The 19,114-nt window shown below is 42.6% G+C and overlaps 1 protein-coding gene across 8 annotated transcripts in view; it reads left to right on the top strand.

The window, feature by feature from the left end:
* Nucleotides 1-19,114, top strand: part of GTF2I (general transcription factor IIi) — a 105,321-nt gene that overhangs the window by 5,112 nt on the left and 81,095 nt on the right. For all 8 annotated transcript variants that reach the window (XR_014840268.1, XR_014840269.1, XM_005661989.4 and 5 more), the window contains exon 2: nt 14,290-14,393. Coding sequence is in view for 6 of the 8 variants with exons in the window: in XM_005661989.4 (XP_005662046.1) it covers nt 14,295-14,393 (99 nt within the window). In the remaining 2 variants the exon portion in view is untranslated. The remainder of the gene's footprint in view (nt 1-14,289; nt 14,394-19,114) is intronic.

The following is a 19,114-nucleotide window of genomic DNA, read 5'->3' on the forward strand; positions in this document are numbered from 1 at the left end:
GCCTCGGTCAGTGTGTTGGGGATCACTGTTCCTGCAAGGTGTGGCCTCGGTCACAGATGCATTTCAGATCTCATGTTACCTTGGCGTAAGACTGGCAGCTGCAGCTCTCATTTGACCTCTGTCTTGGGAACTTTCATATGCTGCAGGTATGGCTCTATGAAAAAAAAAAGAAGAAAGAATTTATGTTTAGAAAAAGATCTTAGTGTTGACTGTAACATAAATGTGAATAGAGTTTTGTGTAGATTGGATATTCAGACCAAAACTGGCTTAAAGAAAATGAAGTATTGCTATGGAACTAAAATTAAAATGTGTTCTTGGCCTCAGATTTTATTTTGTTATTTATTTATTTATTTATTTTGCTATTTCTTGGGCCACTCCCGCGGCATATGGAGGTTCCCAGGCTAGGGGTCCAATCGGAGCTGTAGCCACCGGCCTACGCCAGAGCCACAGCAGGATCCAAACCGCGTCTGCAACCTACACCACAGCTCATGGCAACGCCGGATCGTTAATCCACTGAGCAAGGGCAGGGACTGAACCCGCAACCTCATGGTTCCTAGTTGGATTCGTTAACCACTGCGCCACGACGGGAACTCCTATTTTAAAAAAAAATTTTTTTTTGTCTTTTTTTTGCCTTTTCTAGGGCTGCTCCTGCAGCATATGGGGGCTCCCAGGCAGGGGTCAAGTCGGAGCTGTAGCCACCAGCCTACGCCAGATCCACAGCAACGTGGGATCCGAGCCATATCTACGACCTATACCACAGCTTACAGCAACGCCAGATCCTTAATCCACCGAGCAAGGGCAGGGATCGAATTGGCAACCTCATGGTTCCTAGTCAGATTTGTTCATCATTGCGCCACAACGGGAACTCCCTATTTTGTTTTTTAAAAATATTTCTTTATTTCAGAATCTTAGGTTGGCTGTGGTGTACCAGTGGTGTACAGCAGCTTGATGTGGGGTATAGGTTCCTAGACCAGGGATTGAACCTGGGCTGCAGTAGTGGCAGCACCGAATCCCAACCACTAGACCACTGGGGAACTCTGTGGCCCCAGACTTTAAAACACTTAGGTTAGATTACTTTATTGAGGTGATGGTTTGACAAAGGAGGATGACAGCATGTACAATGCCCACCTTATTTATTTATTTATTTCTAAATTGTATTGATGTGTAGTTAACTTACAGTGTTGGGTTAATTTCTGCTGTACAGCAAAGTGACTCAGTTATACACATATATTCTTTTTCATATTCTTTTCCGTTATGGCTTACCCTAGGATCTTGGCTATAGTTCCCTATGCTGTACAGTAGGACCTTGCTGTTTATCCATCGTATGTGTGATAGTTTGCATCTGCTGATCCCAAACTCCTAATCCTTCCCTCCCACACTCCCTCCCCCTTGGCAACCAAAAGTCTTTTCTCTATGTCTGTGAGTCTCTTTCTGCTTTGTAGATATGTTCATGTCTGTCTTTAGAGTCCACATGTAAGTGATATCATGTGGTATTTGTCTTTTTCTTAGTACTATTGTCTCTGGGTCCATGCATGTTGCTGCAAATGGTATTATTTCATGCTTTTTCATGGCTGAGTGATATTCCTGTGTGTGTGTCCCATATCTTTATCCATTCATCTCTGAATGAACATTTAGCTTATTTTCATTTCTTGGCTATTTTAAATATTGCTGCTGTGAACATAGGGGTGGGTATATCTTTTCAAATTATAGTTTTGTATGAGTATATGCCCAGGAGTGGTATTGCTGAATTATATGTATAGTGCCCGCTTTATGTGTAAGGAGAGCACGGAGAAATTGACCCTAGTATTGGAATTAGTTGGAAATTGGTTAAAGGAGTACAAGGAGATTCATTAGCTTCATGTTTTCCTGCTATTCTTTCTCACCCCTCCCCTTTTTTGTTGTTGCCATTTTAAGAATGTTAAGCCTTTAAAATTCAGTGATTACTTACATTCACAATGTTGTACAACCATCACCACTATTTGCAAAATCGTTCTCATGACCCCAAATAGAAACCCATTGATAATTTCCCATTTCTTCCTCCCCTTAGTCCTTGGTAATCCCTAATTTACTTTATATCTCTATTTATTTGCCTACTTTAGATATTTCATGTAAGTGGAATCATACAATACTCCTATTGTGTCCTGGTTATTTCACCTGGAGTAATATTTTCAAGGGTCATCTATGTGGTAGCATGCATCAGAACTTCATTCCTTTTTTATGGCTGAAGAGTACTGCATTTTTTTTTCCCATTCATCCGTTGATGGACATTTAGATTGTTTATACCTAATTGGGCATTACAGAATTGCAACATGAACATGGGTGTACAAGTATTTTGAGTCCCTGTTGTCAGGTTTTTTTTTGTGTTTATACTTAGTGGGATTGCTGGGTCATTACTTTCTCTCTCTCTTTCTCTCTTTTTTTCTTTTCTGGTGGTACCCATGGCATGCAGAAGTTCCTGAGCCAGGGATTGAACACACACACCGCAGCAGTGACTTAAGCTACAGTAATGACAATGCTGGATCCTTAACCCCCCACTAGGTCACCAGGAAATTCCCAGAGTACTTTTTCTTAGGGTTTGTTATGAAACAATGGCATAATCACTTTACCCACCTAGATACTCAGGTTTTGTTTTTTTGTTTGTGTTTGTTTTTGTTTTTGTTTTTCAGGGCCGCACCTGTGACACATGGAAGCTCCCAGGCCTGGGGTCAAATCAGAGCTATAGCCATTGGCCCATGCCACAGCCACAGCAACACCAGATCTGAGCCATGTCTGTGACCTACACCGTAGCTTGTGGCAACGCCAGATCCCCAACCCACTGAGCGAGGCCAGGGATCCAGCCTGAATCCTCATGGCTACCAGCCAGGTTCCTTGAGTGAACCCCAATAGGAACTTCCATAGATACTCATTTTTGAATTTACTTATTTTATAATTAAAAAAAATTAGTTTTTGGAGTTCCCGTCGTGGCGCAGTGGTTAACGAATCCGACTAGGAACCATGAGGTTGTGGGTTCGATCCCTGCCCTTGCTCAGTGGGTTAAGGATCCGGCGTTGCCATGAGCTGCGGTGTAGGTTGCAGATGCGGCTCTTATCTTGCGTTGCTGTGGCTCTGGCGCAGGCCGACGGCTACAGCTCTGATTCCACCCCTACCCTGGGAACCTCCATATGCCGCTGGAGCGGCCCAAGGAAAAAAAAAAAATTAGTTTTACCTATAGGAAAAACATTTTTGTAAAAAATAATAAAATGAATGTTTCAGCTATTGTTCACTGTTCTTTGTCTATATGTTAAGGTTTGGAAACGAAGAAATCCCTTATTACATTTGGAACAGTACTCATTTATCCATTTATCCAACATATTTAAGGCCTTGTGGGTGGGTTAGGTATTGTGTGAGGCCCTCAAAACACAGTCTCTTTCTGGGAAAATACTAGTATGGGCAAATTCTATTGTCTGTTTTATTTCCTTCATTTTTGGTCTCCCTGCTGCATACGGAGTTCTGAGCCAGGGATCAGATCCAAGTCGCAGCTGTGGTCTGTGCCTCAGCTGTACCAATGCTGGATCCATCCCTAAACAGCTGCTGGGGGCGGGGATGGAAACTGTACTCACCGCTCCCAAGATGCTGCCAGTCTTGTTCTGTCACAGTGGGAACTCCTCAATTCTGTTGTTTGTTGAAAGTGTTAGGGTCAAGACTCGTAACTTCAGTTTGTATATACAGTCTATTTTTTTTTTTTTTAAGTATTTGGAGCAAGGTGATGTTTTAATTTTAATGGTGAAACGTAATCTTTGAGTAGATTTGGTATAAGCAAATTTTCATGCTTGTGGACATATGCTTTAAAAGGTATACATTTTGGAGTTCCCACTGTGGTACAGTGGATTAAGGATTCAGCTACAGTGCCTTTGGGTTGCTGTGGAGGTGCAGGTTTGATCCTGGCCTGGTGCAGTGGGTTAAGGACTGGCATTACTGCAGCTGTGGTGCAGGTTGCAGCTGCAGCTGGGATTTGATCCCTGGCCTGAGAACCTCCATATGCTGAGGGTGCAGCTGAAAAACAGAAAAGGAATAAAAAGGGTGTGTATATTACATTTCAAAGAAGTGATTAGCTGTTTACTTTAAATTTACATGATGTTATATGTTAATTATATCTCAAAAAACCTGGGGAAAATTTAAAAAATGGAATAAAGCAGTGATGTTTTGACACTTTAATTTTTTTTGAGGGCTACACCCTCAGCATATGGAAATTCCTAGGCTAGGGGTTGAATCAAAGCTATAGCTGCCAGGCTACACCACAGCCACAGCAATGCAGAACTACACCAGAGCTCTAGGCAATGCTGGATCCTTAACCCAGCTGAGCCAGGGATTGAACTCACAACCTCATGGTTACTAGTTAGGTTGTTTCTGCTGTGCCACAGCGGGAACTCTTAAGTTATTTTATTTTATTTTATTTTCTTGCTTTTTAGGACTGTGCACCCATGGCATATGGAGGTTCCCAGGCTAGGGGTCCAGTCGGAGCTACAGCTGCCGGCCTACACCATAGCTCATGGCAATGCCAGATCCCTGACCCACTGAGCAAGGCTACGGCTTGAACCTGCAGTATCATGGTTACTAGTCAGGTTTGTTACTGCTGAGCCCTAATGGGAACTACTTACCTGGCTTTTTTTTTTTTTTTTTTGTCTTTTCTAGGGCCACACCCTTGGCATATGGAGGTTCCCAGGCTAGGAGTCTAATCGGAGTTGTAGCCACCGGCCTACACCACAGCCACAGCAACGTAGGATCCGAGCCGCGTCTGCGACCTACACCACAGCTCACAGCAACGAGGGATCCTTAACCCACTGAGTGAGGCCACGGATCGAACCCACAACCTCATGGTTTCTGGTTGGGTTTGTTAACCACTGCGCCACGACAGAAACTCCTCACCTGGCTTTTTAAAAAGTAAAATTTAGCCGTCTTTGTTAGCTCTCTTCACATTTTTTCTGAAAATGGAGAGGGTAAGTTTTAAGTATAAAAGTAACAGTTGTTGGGAGTTCTCAGTGGGTTAAGAACCCGACTAATATCCATGAGGATACTGGTGATCAGTGGGTTTAAGAATCCTGTGTTGCCAAAAGCTGCTGTGAAGGTCACAGATGCTCCTTGGATCTGGCATTGCTGTGGCTGTGGTGTAGGCCAGCAGCTGCAGCTCTAATTTTACCTCTAGCCTGGGAACTTCTATATGCTGTGGGTGCAGCCCTAAAAAGACCAAAACAAAACCAGAAAAACAGTTGCCTGTCACCTCAAATCTTGACCTTTCAAATGTGCTTTTTTTCTTGAGAGATCACTTGGTTTTTACTGATGATAATTACCAGCTTTATTTCAGCGAAAAGAAATGAAGAAGTGGAGTTCCCGTCGTGGCGCAGCGGTTAACGAATCTGACTAGGAACCATGAGGTTGCGGGTTCGATCCCTGCCCCTGCTCAGTGGGTTAACGACCTGGCGTTGCCCTGAGCTGTGGTGTAGGTTGCAGACGCGGCTGGGATCCCGCGTTGCTGTGGCTCTGGCGTAGGCCAGCGGCTACAGCTCTGATTAGACCCCTAGCCTGGGAACCTCCATATGCCACAGAAGTGGCCCAAAAAAATAGCAAAAAGACAAAAAAAAAAAAAAAAGGAAATGAAGAAGTATATCTTAAAATATAAGCATAGCGTGCTGTAAAAGCTTAAAAGCCTTAGAGTTTCCTTGTGGCTCAGTGGGTTATAAGAATCCTGGGTTGTCATTGCTGTGACTCTGGTTTCAACTGTGGCGTGCTTTTGATGCCTAGCCTGGGAACTTCTGTATGCCTTGGGCACTGCAAGAAACAAAAACAAAACAAAAAAACCAAAAAACCCTAACACTTAAAAGCCTTGGCTTAAAAAAATCAGTCTTTTTCTGGCGGAGTGGGGGGTGGGGGAGTGGGTGAGGGCTGCACCTGCACCTGCGGCATATGGAAGTTCCTGGGCTAGGAGTCGAATTGGAGTTGCAGCAGCCAGCCTATACCACAGCAACACCAGATCCAAGTCCCATCTGTGACCTATGCAGCAGCCTGTGGCAATGCCAAATCTTTAACCCACTGAGCGAGGCCAAGGATCAAACCCATATCCTCATGGATACTAGTTGGGTTCTTAACTCACTGAGCCACAATGGGAATGCCCTTAAAAATTAATCTTTTTTTTTTTTCTTTTGTCTTTTGTCTTTTTAGGGCCGCACCAGCGGCATATGGCATATAGAGGTTCCCAGGCCAGGGGTCTAATCAGAGCTGTTGCTGCCGGCCTACGCCAGAGCCACAGCAGCAAGGGATCCGAGCCGCATCTGCGACGTAAACCACAGCTCCCGGCAACGCCTGATCCTTAACCCACTGAGCGAGGCCAGGGATCAAACCCGCAACCTCATGGTTCCTAGTCGGATTCGTTAACCACTGCGCCACGAGGGGAACTCCAAGGAAAAATTTTAATTAGCGCATGAACTTTACAAAGTAGTTACAAGAAGAGTGAACAAAAATTTCCCACTGATTATCCTTCACCCAGAAAGCACATTCAGGTTTTGCCAAATGTCACTCTGTAGCAAAAGGGTCTAATCCAGCCTTGTGCTTTTCTCCCAGTTGTCCTGTCTAATATACTTCATTTCATGGAGTTCCCCTATGGCCCAGTGGGTTAAGGTTCTGGTGTTGTCTCTGAAGTGAATTGGGTCTAATCCCGGGCCTGGAAACTTTCAAGCTGTGGGTGCAGCCCAAAAAAGAAAAACTGTATATACGTCACTTTAGAACAGTTCCCTATTCTTTGATGTTCATGCCCTTGACCTTTTTGAGGGTTACAGGGCAGTCATTTCATAAAATACTGGTTTATTTGGGTTTGCCCAGTGCATTTTGGGCAGGAATGTCATTGTGTTTTGTTGGATGGGTGTGAAGTTTATTTGTCCTGTGACACTGTTACTTTTAATTTTTTAGGGATGAAGTTTAGTGCTTGGACTTAAAAATTGCTTCAGAGGTGTTATCCGACTCCTTAAAAACAATTTTTCTGAAATTTAGATCTTGTGTATAGTGGAATTTAAAAATATTAAAAATTGGATTCTATCTTATAATGTATGTGGTTTGAAAGAACTTGGAATTAACAATCAGGTATGGATTAGATTCTTTTTAATCTGTGATCTTGGTCAGTTTACATTGTTTTTCTGTTATCAGTTGTTCACATGTCACCCTCTCTCTTTTTTTTTTGTCTCTTTGCCTTTTCTAGGGCTGCTCCCGTGGCATATGCTCCCAGGCTAGGGGTCTAATCAGAGCTGTAGCTGCTGGCCTACACCACAGCCACATTAACACGGGATCCGAGCTGCATCTGTGACCTACACCACAGCTCACGGCAACGCCAGATCGTTAACCCACTGAGCGAGGCCAGGGATTGAACCCGAAACCTTATGGTTCCTATTGGATTTGTTAACCACTGCGCCACGATGGGAACTCCTAACTTAGTATGTTTAAGACGGTGACATGTGAGGAGTTCCCGCTGTGGCACAGTGGTTAACGAATCTGACTAGGAACCATGAGGTTGCGGGTTCGATCCCTGCCCTTGCTCAGTGGGTTAAGGATCCGGCGTTGCTGTGAGCTGTGGTGTAGGCCGGCGGCTACAGCTCCAATTAGACCCCTAGCCTGGGAACCTCCGTATGCTGCGGATGTGGCCCTAGAAAAGGCAAAAAGACCAAAAAAAAGTTACTAAGTTAATTTCTTGGGATCATTCAGAAGATAAACTAATAGGTCAGTGAATTATCTTAGACATAGTTTCTATAGAAACTACTAAGTGGATATGACTAGAACAAGTGGTAATATGTTGAAAAAGTGTTAAGATACTTATAAATTCTACTTTCACAATCAAAACTGATTTTGCTAAATGTGTAATGACATTTTAAGGATGAATAAATTTCCTGAGAAAACAGATTCTTTAGCTTTTAGTATTTATTAATTGTTGGTACAAAATGGAGGTATTAGGTATTAACCAGTTTCAGAGGTAGAAGGATTTAGGCAGCTTAAAAGATTGCCGGAATATGATGTTACACGATAACCCAAACTAATTGTAATGGGACTGAATCTTGTTTAGGATAAAGCCAGCTGACAACTGTTAGGTCCTTTCCATTTATTTTAGGCACCATTTTATGACAAAATGTATAACATTTTAGGTGATGAATTGTTTTCCCCTTTTTTTGGCCACTCCTGAGGCATATGGACGTTCCTGGGTTACCTATGCCACAGCTGTGGCAACACCAGATCCTTTAAGCACTGTGCTGAGCCAGGCATCGAACTTGTGCCTCTGCAGCTCCAGGGATTTGTGTTTGTTTTTTGTTTTTGGCTCCGTGGGATGTGAGGAAGTTCCCAGGCCAGTGATCAAACCCACTCCACAGAAGTGACTCTCTAGCCACTGCGTTTACAACACCACATTCTTGATCCACTGTGACACAAGGGAACTCCTAAAGATGCTTCTGTTGGTGTGTATAACTAAGGCTATGGTGGTGCCTTTAGTCATTAGTTTTTTTGAAACTTGGCTTTAGTGGCTCTTAATAAAAAAGAATTGGGGGAGTTCTCTTGTGGCTCAGCGGTTGCATGTCCAGTGTTGTCACTGCATTGCCTCAGGTTGCTGTTGTGGTGGGGATTCAGTCCCTGGCCCAGGAATTTCCATATGCCATGGACACTGCCAAAAAAAAAAAAAGAAGTAAATTTGAGTTTTAACTCAACTCATATACAAAGAAACCCTGGAACTAGATCTCAAAGGATGGAAACAACTGAAAAGGCACTGGGGGGAATAAAAGGCCAAGGAAGAGCTCACAGATCTTAAATGCTGGTGCCGAGAAAGCATGCACAGCGCAGGAAAGCCACGCTGCATTTTTGGGAGTGGAGGTCAAAAACTTGTTTGGGTGGAAGATTTTTCTGGTTAAAATATTTCCCCCTCTCTCTTTAGCTCTCTCTCTCTCTCTTTTTAAAACTCTTAAGCCTGTTGAATACTTGGATACATCACCTGGCCTAAATACTGTCTGTCGTCTTCCATGGCCAATATCCTAGTGGTGAATATTTTAGCTAATTTTGAGTATTTTCTCAATTTTAATCGATCCAAGTACCTGGGGTTTAGTGAATATGGCTCTAGTATAAAACATTAGGTTAGTAAAGTTACTGATATTTGTAGTCTTGAAGTTTATTTCATCACACTTAAGTAAATGTACAGGTGGATCTTAGCTGCTTATTATATATAAAAATAACAGATAACCTAAGCAATCTGTAGAAAAATTTTGAGAAGACAATAAATTAGTGGACCTGGTGCCTCAATCAGTTCAAATCCATTTCCTCCTAGTTGAGCCTGGATCTTGGATCTTGGAATTTTAATAAAGTTTTGCTAAGATAAACTTTTGCTTGAACAGCTCTCACGGCTGTCTGTCACTGTTAATGCAGATATGTGTGCCTAGCAGTGCCTGTTAGTAGTGTTTTATGACAAAAGACAGTTGGTCTGTAACTCATTCGTATTTTTTCCTTTGAACAGTATCCCTTATTATTTTCAGAAAGTGTTACTGATGTCGATGTACTGATAGATTCTTCAGTGTCCACCATATTTGCTTTTTGGACAAAAATGGTAGTATAGTTTTGCTTTAGTTTGCATATGAGTGGAGTTAATTTACTGCCTCATGAGAAGATTGCCCCGTTGTACAGTTCTAATCAATGTGTAGTTATTTACTTTTTTTAAAAAAACCCGTCCTTCTTTCATTATTATTGTGCATGAAATATGTAATTTGGAGTTTGGAGATATAATTCTAGTCCCTTGATATAAATTAACTTTTTATATGATCTTATCAAGGCAGCTAATCTTTTTTTTTCTTTTTTACATTTATTTTAATTAATTTATATTTTTGTCTTTTTAGGGTTAAAAACACCTGTGGTGTATGGAAGTTCCCAGGCTAGGGGTCGAGTTGGAGCTACAGCCACTGGCCTATGCCGTAGCAATGCCATATCTGAGCCCTGTCTGCCAAATCCTTAACCCAAACCCACTGATTGAGGCGAGGGATCAAACCTGCATACACATGGATATTAGTCAGATTCCTTACTACTGAGCCACAATGGGAACTCCTTGACAATTTAGTAGTATTTTAGCAATCAACGTAATAAAAAATATTGAGAATCTTAGGGCTTTTTTTTTCATTAGAGTGATGATGGCCTATATGAAAATGTTTCAGAGCTCTGTTTGACTCGCTATAAAATTTTAAAAATTATTTTGCTATTTAGCATTAATGACAAGGATCAGTAACTAAAAAGCAAAAGTATGGTCAAATGAAAACACTTACATGTAGTTAATTGTTGGTTTATTTTGAGAACAGATCAGTACAGTAAGGACATAGATAAACCTAATCCCTGAAATGGATCTCCGTGAAGAAACATAAGATTGTAAAGACTGGCTCGAGTCTTTTTCAGGGACATAAAAGAAGGCATTACTTCTGTAAAACAATAGCCAAAAGGATAAAAGGTAAAAAGATAAATAGTAGGAGTTCCCATCGTGGCGCAGCTGAAACGAATCCATCTAGGAACCACGAGGTTGCAGGTTTGATCCCTGGCCTAGCTCTGTGGGTTAAGGAGCCTGCATTGCTGTGGCTGTGGCGTAGGCCAGCAGTTGTAGCTTTGATTTGACCCCTAGCCTGGGAACCTCCATTTGCCACAGTTGTGGCCCTAAAAAGCAAGGGAAAAAAAAAGATAAATAGCAGTAAGTCAATTAAGTTCAGGTTTGAAACTTAGAAAGGAGAATCAAAATCTAATCAGGAAAATACAAGATGAAGTCAGAAAATATTCAGAATTGGGAGTTCCCTGGTGGCCTAGTGGTTAAGGATTCATTGTTGTCACTGCTGTGGCTCAGGTTCAGTCCCTGGCCTGGGCATTCCAGGGGCAAGGCTGAAAAAGAAAGTCAAAATCCAAGGTTTAGGGAAATTGAAAAAGTGGGAAAGAAGATAGAGTGGACTCTGGTAGGTGTTCTTGTGTGTGTTCTGGCACACCTCACCAACCCTTCTCTCCTGATAAGTGTCCTGCTTTGCTTTCGGAGTAGCTGCTTACCTTCTTATTCCACGTGGTTCTGGCTAGACTGCTAATCAGAGTGTTTTCCAGATAGTGAGCTTGAGCTCAGGCTAGGCTCAGGGTAGGCTCAGGCTGGTGAGGTGACAGAATTTTTGTCAAAAAGTATCAGGAAAATAGTCTGTTGCCGCTGGGATCACAGTGTGATAAGCTTAAAGGTACTTGTGGCGTCATCTTTGTCTTGGAAAGAAACCCATTTGCTCAAGAAGAAGTGAGGCCTGGAGAGAGGGAATAGATGGAACTCTAACCTCTTGTGTTCCTTGAGCTATGAAGTGTATGCGTATGGAGTCAGTGCATACTTTAAGCTGTATAATTAAATAAAACAGTAAAAATTCTGTTTACTTGGGTATTTGTAACTTTGCAGTGTAAGAATAGCTTTGGCTTATTCATAAATTGTTCTTGAAAATAAAGACTGTTAGGAGTTCCGCTTGTGGCTCAGCAGAAACAAATCTGACTAGTATCCTATGAGGATGAAGCTTCGATCCCTGGCCTCGCCCTGTGGGTTAAGGATCTGGCCTTGCCGTGAGCTGTGGTGTAGGTTGCAGATACGGTTCAGATTTGGCATTGCTGTGGCTGTGGTGTAGGCTGGCAGCTGCTGCTCTGATTTGACCCCTAGCCTGGGAACCTCCATATGCCCTGGGTGCAGCCCTAAAAAGATAAAAAAATAAGTTAAGCAATCAATAATGGAGGCTTGGGGCAGGCTCTTGTTTCCCTCTGAAGGGATACACATCCCTGAACTCTTTTTGCAGAACTAAAACCTCAACAAATGGAGGAGGTTAACTATTTGATGAAGGTCACTGTCCATCTCTGGGACCATCAGAACCAGTCCTGAGGCCACTAAATAATAGCTTCGAAGAAGAAAACAAGCTTGCACCTTCCCTCCTCCTTATCTGTGGCCCTGTTTCCACTCGCAGACTTTAAGGTCACTTCCTCTTGTCGCCCAAAGGAGGGCACTGTCTTTAGGGCCTCCTTTGCCCAAAAATCTGTGAACAGAGGCTGAGTTCTGGCAACACTCCTAGGCCTCATATTCATTTACTTATTTATTACTTATTTTAGTTGAATTTTTCTTCTGTGTTAAAAAGATTGAAAGGGATCCACCATTTTTGTATTTCCTGTTTTGTGGAGGACATGATCATTTTGGCATTTTCCTTTTTGTTCCAAAGAACTAACTTTCCCATTTTAGTGACTTTAAATTTTGTGTTTCATGACGTCTTCTTTTTTTTGCTGTCCTGAGGCAGATGGAGTTCCTAGGCCAGGGATTAGATCTGAGCTGCAGTTGTAACCTAAGCCACAGCTGCAGCAACACCACATCCTTAACCCACTGTGCCTGGCTGGGGATCAAACCTGTGTCCCAGTGCTCCCAAGATGCTGCTGATCCCGTTGCACCACAGCAGCAACTTCTCATGGCCTCTTTAATTGGGGAGCTTCTGAGTGTTCTTTTCTTTTTTTTTGTTGTACCCCTGGCCTGAGAAAGTTCCTGGGCCTGGGATCTAATCTGTGCCATAGCAGCCCCAAGTTGCTGCAGTGGCAGTGCCGGATCCTTAACCCTCTGTGCCACAAGAGAACTCTGAAGCTCTGCTTCCTTATCTTTTGATGCCCAAATCTAGCCTTGCAGTTACTTTTTAGATGTTAACAGATGGGGATACTAGGTCACTAGGTCACAGTTTTTAATGATAGGGAAATAGATCGGCCTATTCATTTATTTATTTGCTTTTTATTTAGGGCCGTAGATTCGGGGGAAAAAAAAGAAGATCCCAGGCTATGGGTCAAATTGGAGCTACAGCTGCTCGCCTACACCACAGCCACAGCAACACCGGATCTGAGCTGTGTCTGCCACCTGCACCACAGCTCATAGCAATGCCGGATTCTTGACCTACTGATCAAGGCCAGGGATGGAACCTTCATCGTCATGGATACTAGTCAGCTTTGTTTCCGATGTGCCACAAAGGGAACTCCAGCCTCTTTTCTTAAATTGAAATATAGTTGATTTATGGTATAATGTTAATTTCAGTCGCAGAACACAGTGATTCAATATTTTTTATAGACCTTCCCTTTTTTTTGGCCTACACCTGTGGCATGTGGAAGTTCCCTGGACAGGCACTGAATCCAAGCTACAGGTGCACTCTGTGCCACAGCTGCAGCAATGCTGGATCTGTAACCCACTGCTGGATGGGGGATGGAAGCTGTACATCCACAGTGATCCAAGCCACTGCAGTTGGATCCTTAACCCACTGTGCCACAATGGAAACTCCTAGAATGTTTTTATGAGGTGTGTTTTTGCTTTTTTTTATTTTTGGCCATGCCCCTGATGTGTGGAAATTTTCAGGCCAGGGATCCAACCTGTGCCACAGCAGTGACAACACCCAATCCTTAACTTGCTGCGCCACAAGAGAACCCCTCAGACAATGTTTTCTTTTTTCTTTTTCTTTTTTTGTTTTTGCCATTTCTTGGGCCGCTCCTGTGGCATATGGAGGTTCCCAGGCTAGGGGGCAAATCGGAGCTGTAGCCACCGGCCTATGCCAGAGCCACAGCAATGCGGGATCCGAGCCGGGTCTGCAACCTACACCACAGCTCCCAGCAACGCCTGATCCTTAACCCACTGAGCAAGGGCAGGGACCGAACCCGCAACCTCATGGTTCCTAGTCGGATTCATTAACCACTGCGCCACGACGGGAACTCCCAGACAGTGTTTTCTAAAGAACATGTATTACGAAGGAGTCTTTGATGTTACTTGTTTTGCAATCTATTTCCTTTATAGTAAGAAAGAAGAAATTCTCTTCACCTAGCCTCAGTCTGCTGATCCCACTTTGATCAGTAATCTGTGTGCACATGGGGGAAGGCGGGTTTGCACCTGTTTCTGTGCTGACCTGCGATAAACTGTCCCTGGATTGTGAAGTGCGTTACCTTTTCCTCTCACTTGGGAAGTTTTTTCACTGGTTCTGGGTGACATCTGAATTTATTTTGGGAGGTGATGCTGACCTAATTTTGTGGAGACAAAACTAGATGGAAGGCTGGGGGGTAGATTCTCTATCTTACAGGATAATAGGAGTCGGGGCAAAGAGAATACTTGAATTTTGAGTCTTATTTTATTCTCTTATGCCAAAAAACTATAAATTTGGCAATTTGTTGAGGACCCTAAAAGCTTTAAATGTGTGTTGAGCAGGACACTGAATTTCCCCCACTCACGTTCTTAATGCTCCTCTCTCCTAGGGATCATGGCCCAAGTCGCGATGTCCACGCTGCCTGTTGAAGATGAGGAGTCCTCGGAGAGCAGGATGGTGGTGACGTTCCTCATGTCTGCCCTGGAATCCATGGTGAGGTGGCTTTGCAATTCTGTAAACTTCTCCATATTTGGATATGATTGGGCTTTTGCGGAGTTCCCATTGTGGCTCAGCAGTAACGACCTTGACTAGTATCTGTGAGGCTGCGGGTTTGATCCCTGGCCTCGCTCAGGGGGTTAAGGATCCAGCGTTGCCATGAGCTGTGGTGTAGGTCGCATATGTGGCTCGGATCAGGTGTTGCCGTGGCTGTGGCGCAGGCCGGCAGCTGCATCTCTGATTCAACCCATAGCCTGGGAACTTCCATATGTCGCGGGTGCAGCACTTAAAAAAAAAGATTGGGCTTGTGAATGAGATTGACTTATTTTTGGAATTCATACACTGTCTTTTATTTTTAATAAATAGATTCTTTTGCATGAATGATAGCTTTGGAATTTAAGCCTTTTAAATCAAATTGCATACCATGTTTCAGAATGTTTGTAACTTAAGAGAATGTGTAATTCTTTACATTTAATTTCTATTTTTTATCTCCCAATATCTTAAGCAACCCCTTGTTTTGCAAGGGTTAAGTTTGAATTTAAGTGTAATATTTGATTTTTTTTTTTTGTCTTTTTGTCTCTTTAGGGGCGCACTTGCAGCATATGGAGGTTCCCAGGCTAGGGGTAGAATCATAGCTGTAGCCTCAGGCCTATGCCACAGCTGCAGCAACGCCAGATCCGAGCCATGCCTGTGACCTACACCACAGCTCATAGCTACGCCGGATCCTTAACCCACTGAACGAGGCCAGGGATCGAACCCACATCCTCATGGATGCTAGTCAGGTTCGCTAACTGCTGAGCCACAACAGGAACTCCTAAGTGTAATATTTGAAATTTACAATGCAGGATTTTTTTTTTCTGAAGTTACAGAATGAGTTTGTGTATTATAGTGTAGTGTTGGTGTCTTACTGTGTCTGTGTAAAGAACATGATCACAGTTTTGGGCCATAAGAGCATATTCACTGTTTTATATCTCGTCTTTATCATTATTATTATGCTATGCATTCACATTCAAAGCTCTCTCTATTCTGTGACCTTCTACCAAATATGCAATGTGTTAGCTCTAAAAAATATATATATACACAAAACTGCAAAATATTAAGTGTTGTTCTTTTGCTCTGTTGTTATATTACCATCATGGTAGTAGTACAGTTTTCTTACATTTTTATGAATGTATATATGAGTTCATAGATTGAAGAAACATCAGACTTAGGTATTTTTTTTTTTTTTTTTTTTTTGTCTTTTTGTCTTTTTTTTTTTTTTTTTTTGTTGTTGTTGTTGCTATTTCTTGGGCCGCTCCCGCGGCATATGGAGGTTCCCAGGCTAGGGGTTGAATCGGAGCTGTAGCCACCGGCCTACGCCAGAGCCACAGCAACTCGGGATCCGAGCCGCGTCTGCAACCTACACCACAGCTCACGGCAACGCCGGATCGTTAACCCACTGAGCAAGGGCAGGGACCGAACCCACAACCTCATGGTTCCTAGTCGGATTCGTTAACCACTGCGCCACGACAGGAACTCCCAGACTTAGGTATTTTTTGACACAGTGAAATTAAATATTCGGACCAGGAGGAGGCTGTGTATTTTAAGCATTCACTAGTATTGTATAACGTTTAACCTCACAGGTCTCATTTTCACATAGTCCATGGGTTCTTTTTTGTTTTTCCATTAGGGCATTTTTCCCCCCCTTTTTCCTACTATATAAGAATTTAGGAATTCCTGCTGTGGTGCAATGGGGCGTTGCCCACTGGATCCCTGGCCCAGTGCAGTGGGTTAAAGATCTGGTGTTAACACAGGTCCTGGGTGGATTTGATCCCTGGCCTGGGAGCTTCCATATGCTTCGGGTGCACTGTAAAAGTGTTTAAAAAAAATTATCTCCTTAAAGAGTGAAATTTTTAAATAGTGGCTATATACTGTTATTTTATTTATTTTATTTTATTTTTTTTATTTTTTTATTTTTATTTATTTATTTTTTTATTATTTTCCCACTGTACAGCAAGGGGGTCAGGTCATCCTTAGATGTATACATTGCAGTTACAGTTTTTTCCCCCACCCTTTCTTCTGTTGCGACATGAGTATCTAGACATAGTTCTCAATGCTATTCAGCAGGATCTCCTTATAAATCTATTCTAGGTTGTGTCTGATAAGCCCAAGCTCCCGATCCCTCCCACTCCCTCCCCCTTCCATCAGGCAACCACAAGTCTCTTCTCCAAGTCCATGATTTTCTTTTCTGAGGAGATGTTCATTTGTGCTGGATATTAGATTCCAGTTATAAGTGATATCATATGGTATTTGTCTTTGTCTTTCTGGCTCATTTCACTCAGGATGAGATTCTCTAGTTCCATCCACGTTGCTGCAAATGGCATTATGTCATCCTTTTTTATGGCTGAGTAGTATTCCATTGTGTATATATACCACATCTTCCGAATCCAATCATCTGTCGATGGACATTTGGATTGTTTCCATGTCCTGGCTATTGTGAATAGGGCTGCAATGAACATGCGGGTGCATGTGTCTCTTTTAAGTAGAGCTTTGTCCGGATAGATGCCCAAGAGTGGGATGTTATTTTCTGAATGTCACATCACAGCCAAAATTGTGGCTGTCATGTTAAATAATTTAGAGGTGAAATCCTATTTTATTGATATTAAGTAATTTTCTGTAATAGTATACTTTCTATGTAGAATGACAGTGGGTCACATAGTACCTGGAATGTCTGTATGGTTATAATTTTCCTTCATAGCTTTCTCAGCTTTGGCAGCTTTTTTTTTTTTTTTTTTTTTCCGGCTGTACCTTCGGCATGTAGAAGTTCCGGGGCCAGGGATTGAGTCTGAATCATAGCAGTGACAACACCAGATTCTTTTTGTGTGTGTGTGTGTGTGTGTGTGTGTGTGTGTGTGTATTTTCTAGGGCCGTACCCACGGCATATGGAGGTTCCCAGGATAGGGGTCTAATCAGAGCTGTTGCTGCTGGCCTACACCACAGCCACTCGGGATCTGAGCTGCATCTGTGACCTACACCACAGCTCACGGCAATGCCAGATCCTTAACCTACTGAGTGAAGCCAGGGATGGAGCCCGCGACCTCATGGTTCCTAGTCGGATTCGTTAACCACTGTGCCACGACAGGAACTTCAATACCAGATTCTTAACCCACTGTGCCACCAAGGGTACCCCTCTGGCAGCTTTTATTTTCTCTTCACCAGCAGAAATAAGATTGTCTGCCCTCAGGCTCCCAGGTGTGTACTCTGAAGTGTGGTTATATGTGTATAGATTGGCTACATCCTTCTTCCTTCGGCCCATAGATTTCTTTGACCTAATCCTTAGACAGTGCATGAATCTTGCTTTGTTGTTTCATAAATACTGCCTTTGGTGACAGGGTTTTCCAACTAAGAGTGTGGATAGTGCAGCAAGAATGCACCCTCATTTATGGCAAGGTAAGTAAATAATAGTTCCTTATGGGTGAGCAGCCGTGGGACAGCTCTCCGAAATGCACTAGAACAAAATTAGTGCAGCATTGTTCATGCTGGGAACAGTTGTTGGCTCACCTCTGGGTTGCAAGTTCTCTACTGTGGCTTTATTACAGTTCAGAAGATTTCTGATCATCACAGTAGGTACAAAATTATTTGTTCAAGCTGTTGTCTTAAAGCAATATTATGTAAGTAATTTCCATTTAAGAAATTAGAGGTGGTTATTGTACAAATCAAAAACGAAGGAAGCTGTAGTTTTCAACAAATGATACCGGGGAAAAAGTCTTTATTGAGTTGTCGCATTAAATTCTAGATGAGTAGAGATAAAAAAATAGTCATATTAAGATAAAGTAAAAAGCTAGAAGAAAATATATGTAATTGTATGTTTAATTCCATAAACACCTTTTCTGTGCCTAAAATCAGTGAGGTACTTTGATGCATTAATAGAGAAACATATTAATGTAGAAGAAAATAAGCAAAAGATAGATTAATTTACAGAAAACTGTCTAAGGTACAGTATTCTTGAGTCTTAATACTAATCATCAGATTATTGATTATACGAAAGTACCCCTTGAAAGTGGTTTTGGGGAGTTCCCGTCGTGGCGCAGTGGTTAACGAATCCGACTAGGAACCATGAGGTTGCGGGTTCGGTCCCTGCCCTTGCTCAGTGGGTTAACGATCCGGCGTTGCCGTGAGCTGTGGTGTAGGTTGCAGACGTGGCTTGGATCCTGTGTTGCTGTGGCTCTGGCGTAGGCTGGCGGCCACAGCTCTGATTAGACCCCTAGCCTGGGAACCTCCATATGCCGCAGGAGCGGCCCAAGAAATAGCAAAAAGACAAAAAAAAAAACCAAAGAAAGTGGTTTTGGAATCGTGTGACTTAGCTCTTCTACATGTCCACATGGGATGGGTGTCAGGTGAGAGAACCTTCTTAGAAAGCAGTTTTCAGTAGGTGTTGAGAACCTTGAAAGTGTTTACCTTCAGAGTCCATTTTTTTGTTGTGGTTGTGGGTCATGTTTGACTCTTCTGAGACAGTCATTTAAGATACACATAAATATTTTATTCCGAGATTATTATTTCAGCGTGTTTTTTTAGGAGTGATAATTGGAATCACCAGCATTTTCAATGGGGTTTGCACTGAATGAATTCCTTTTTATCCCTAAAGTGGAATAGTATCTATTATAAGATTTTAGAAAATATTTAATCTCCTAGGGATTTACTTAGTTAAAGTATACTCATCTAAATGGGATTTCCCTGGT

This window comes from Sus scrofa, chromosome 3 (assembly GCF_054392235.1).
Source record: "Sus scrofa isolate SSC_HxYL_T2T_F1_AM1 chromosome 3, Sscrofa_HxYL_maternal_Yorkshire_Landrace_v2.0, whole genome shotgun sequence".
Lineage (NCBI taxonomy): Eukaryota > Metazoa > Chordata > Mammalia > Artiodactyla > Suidae > Sus > Sus scrofa.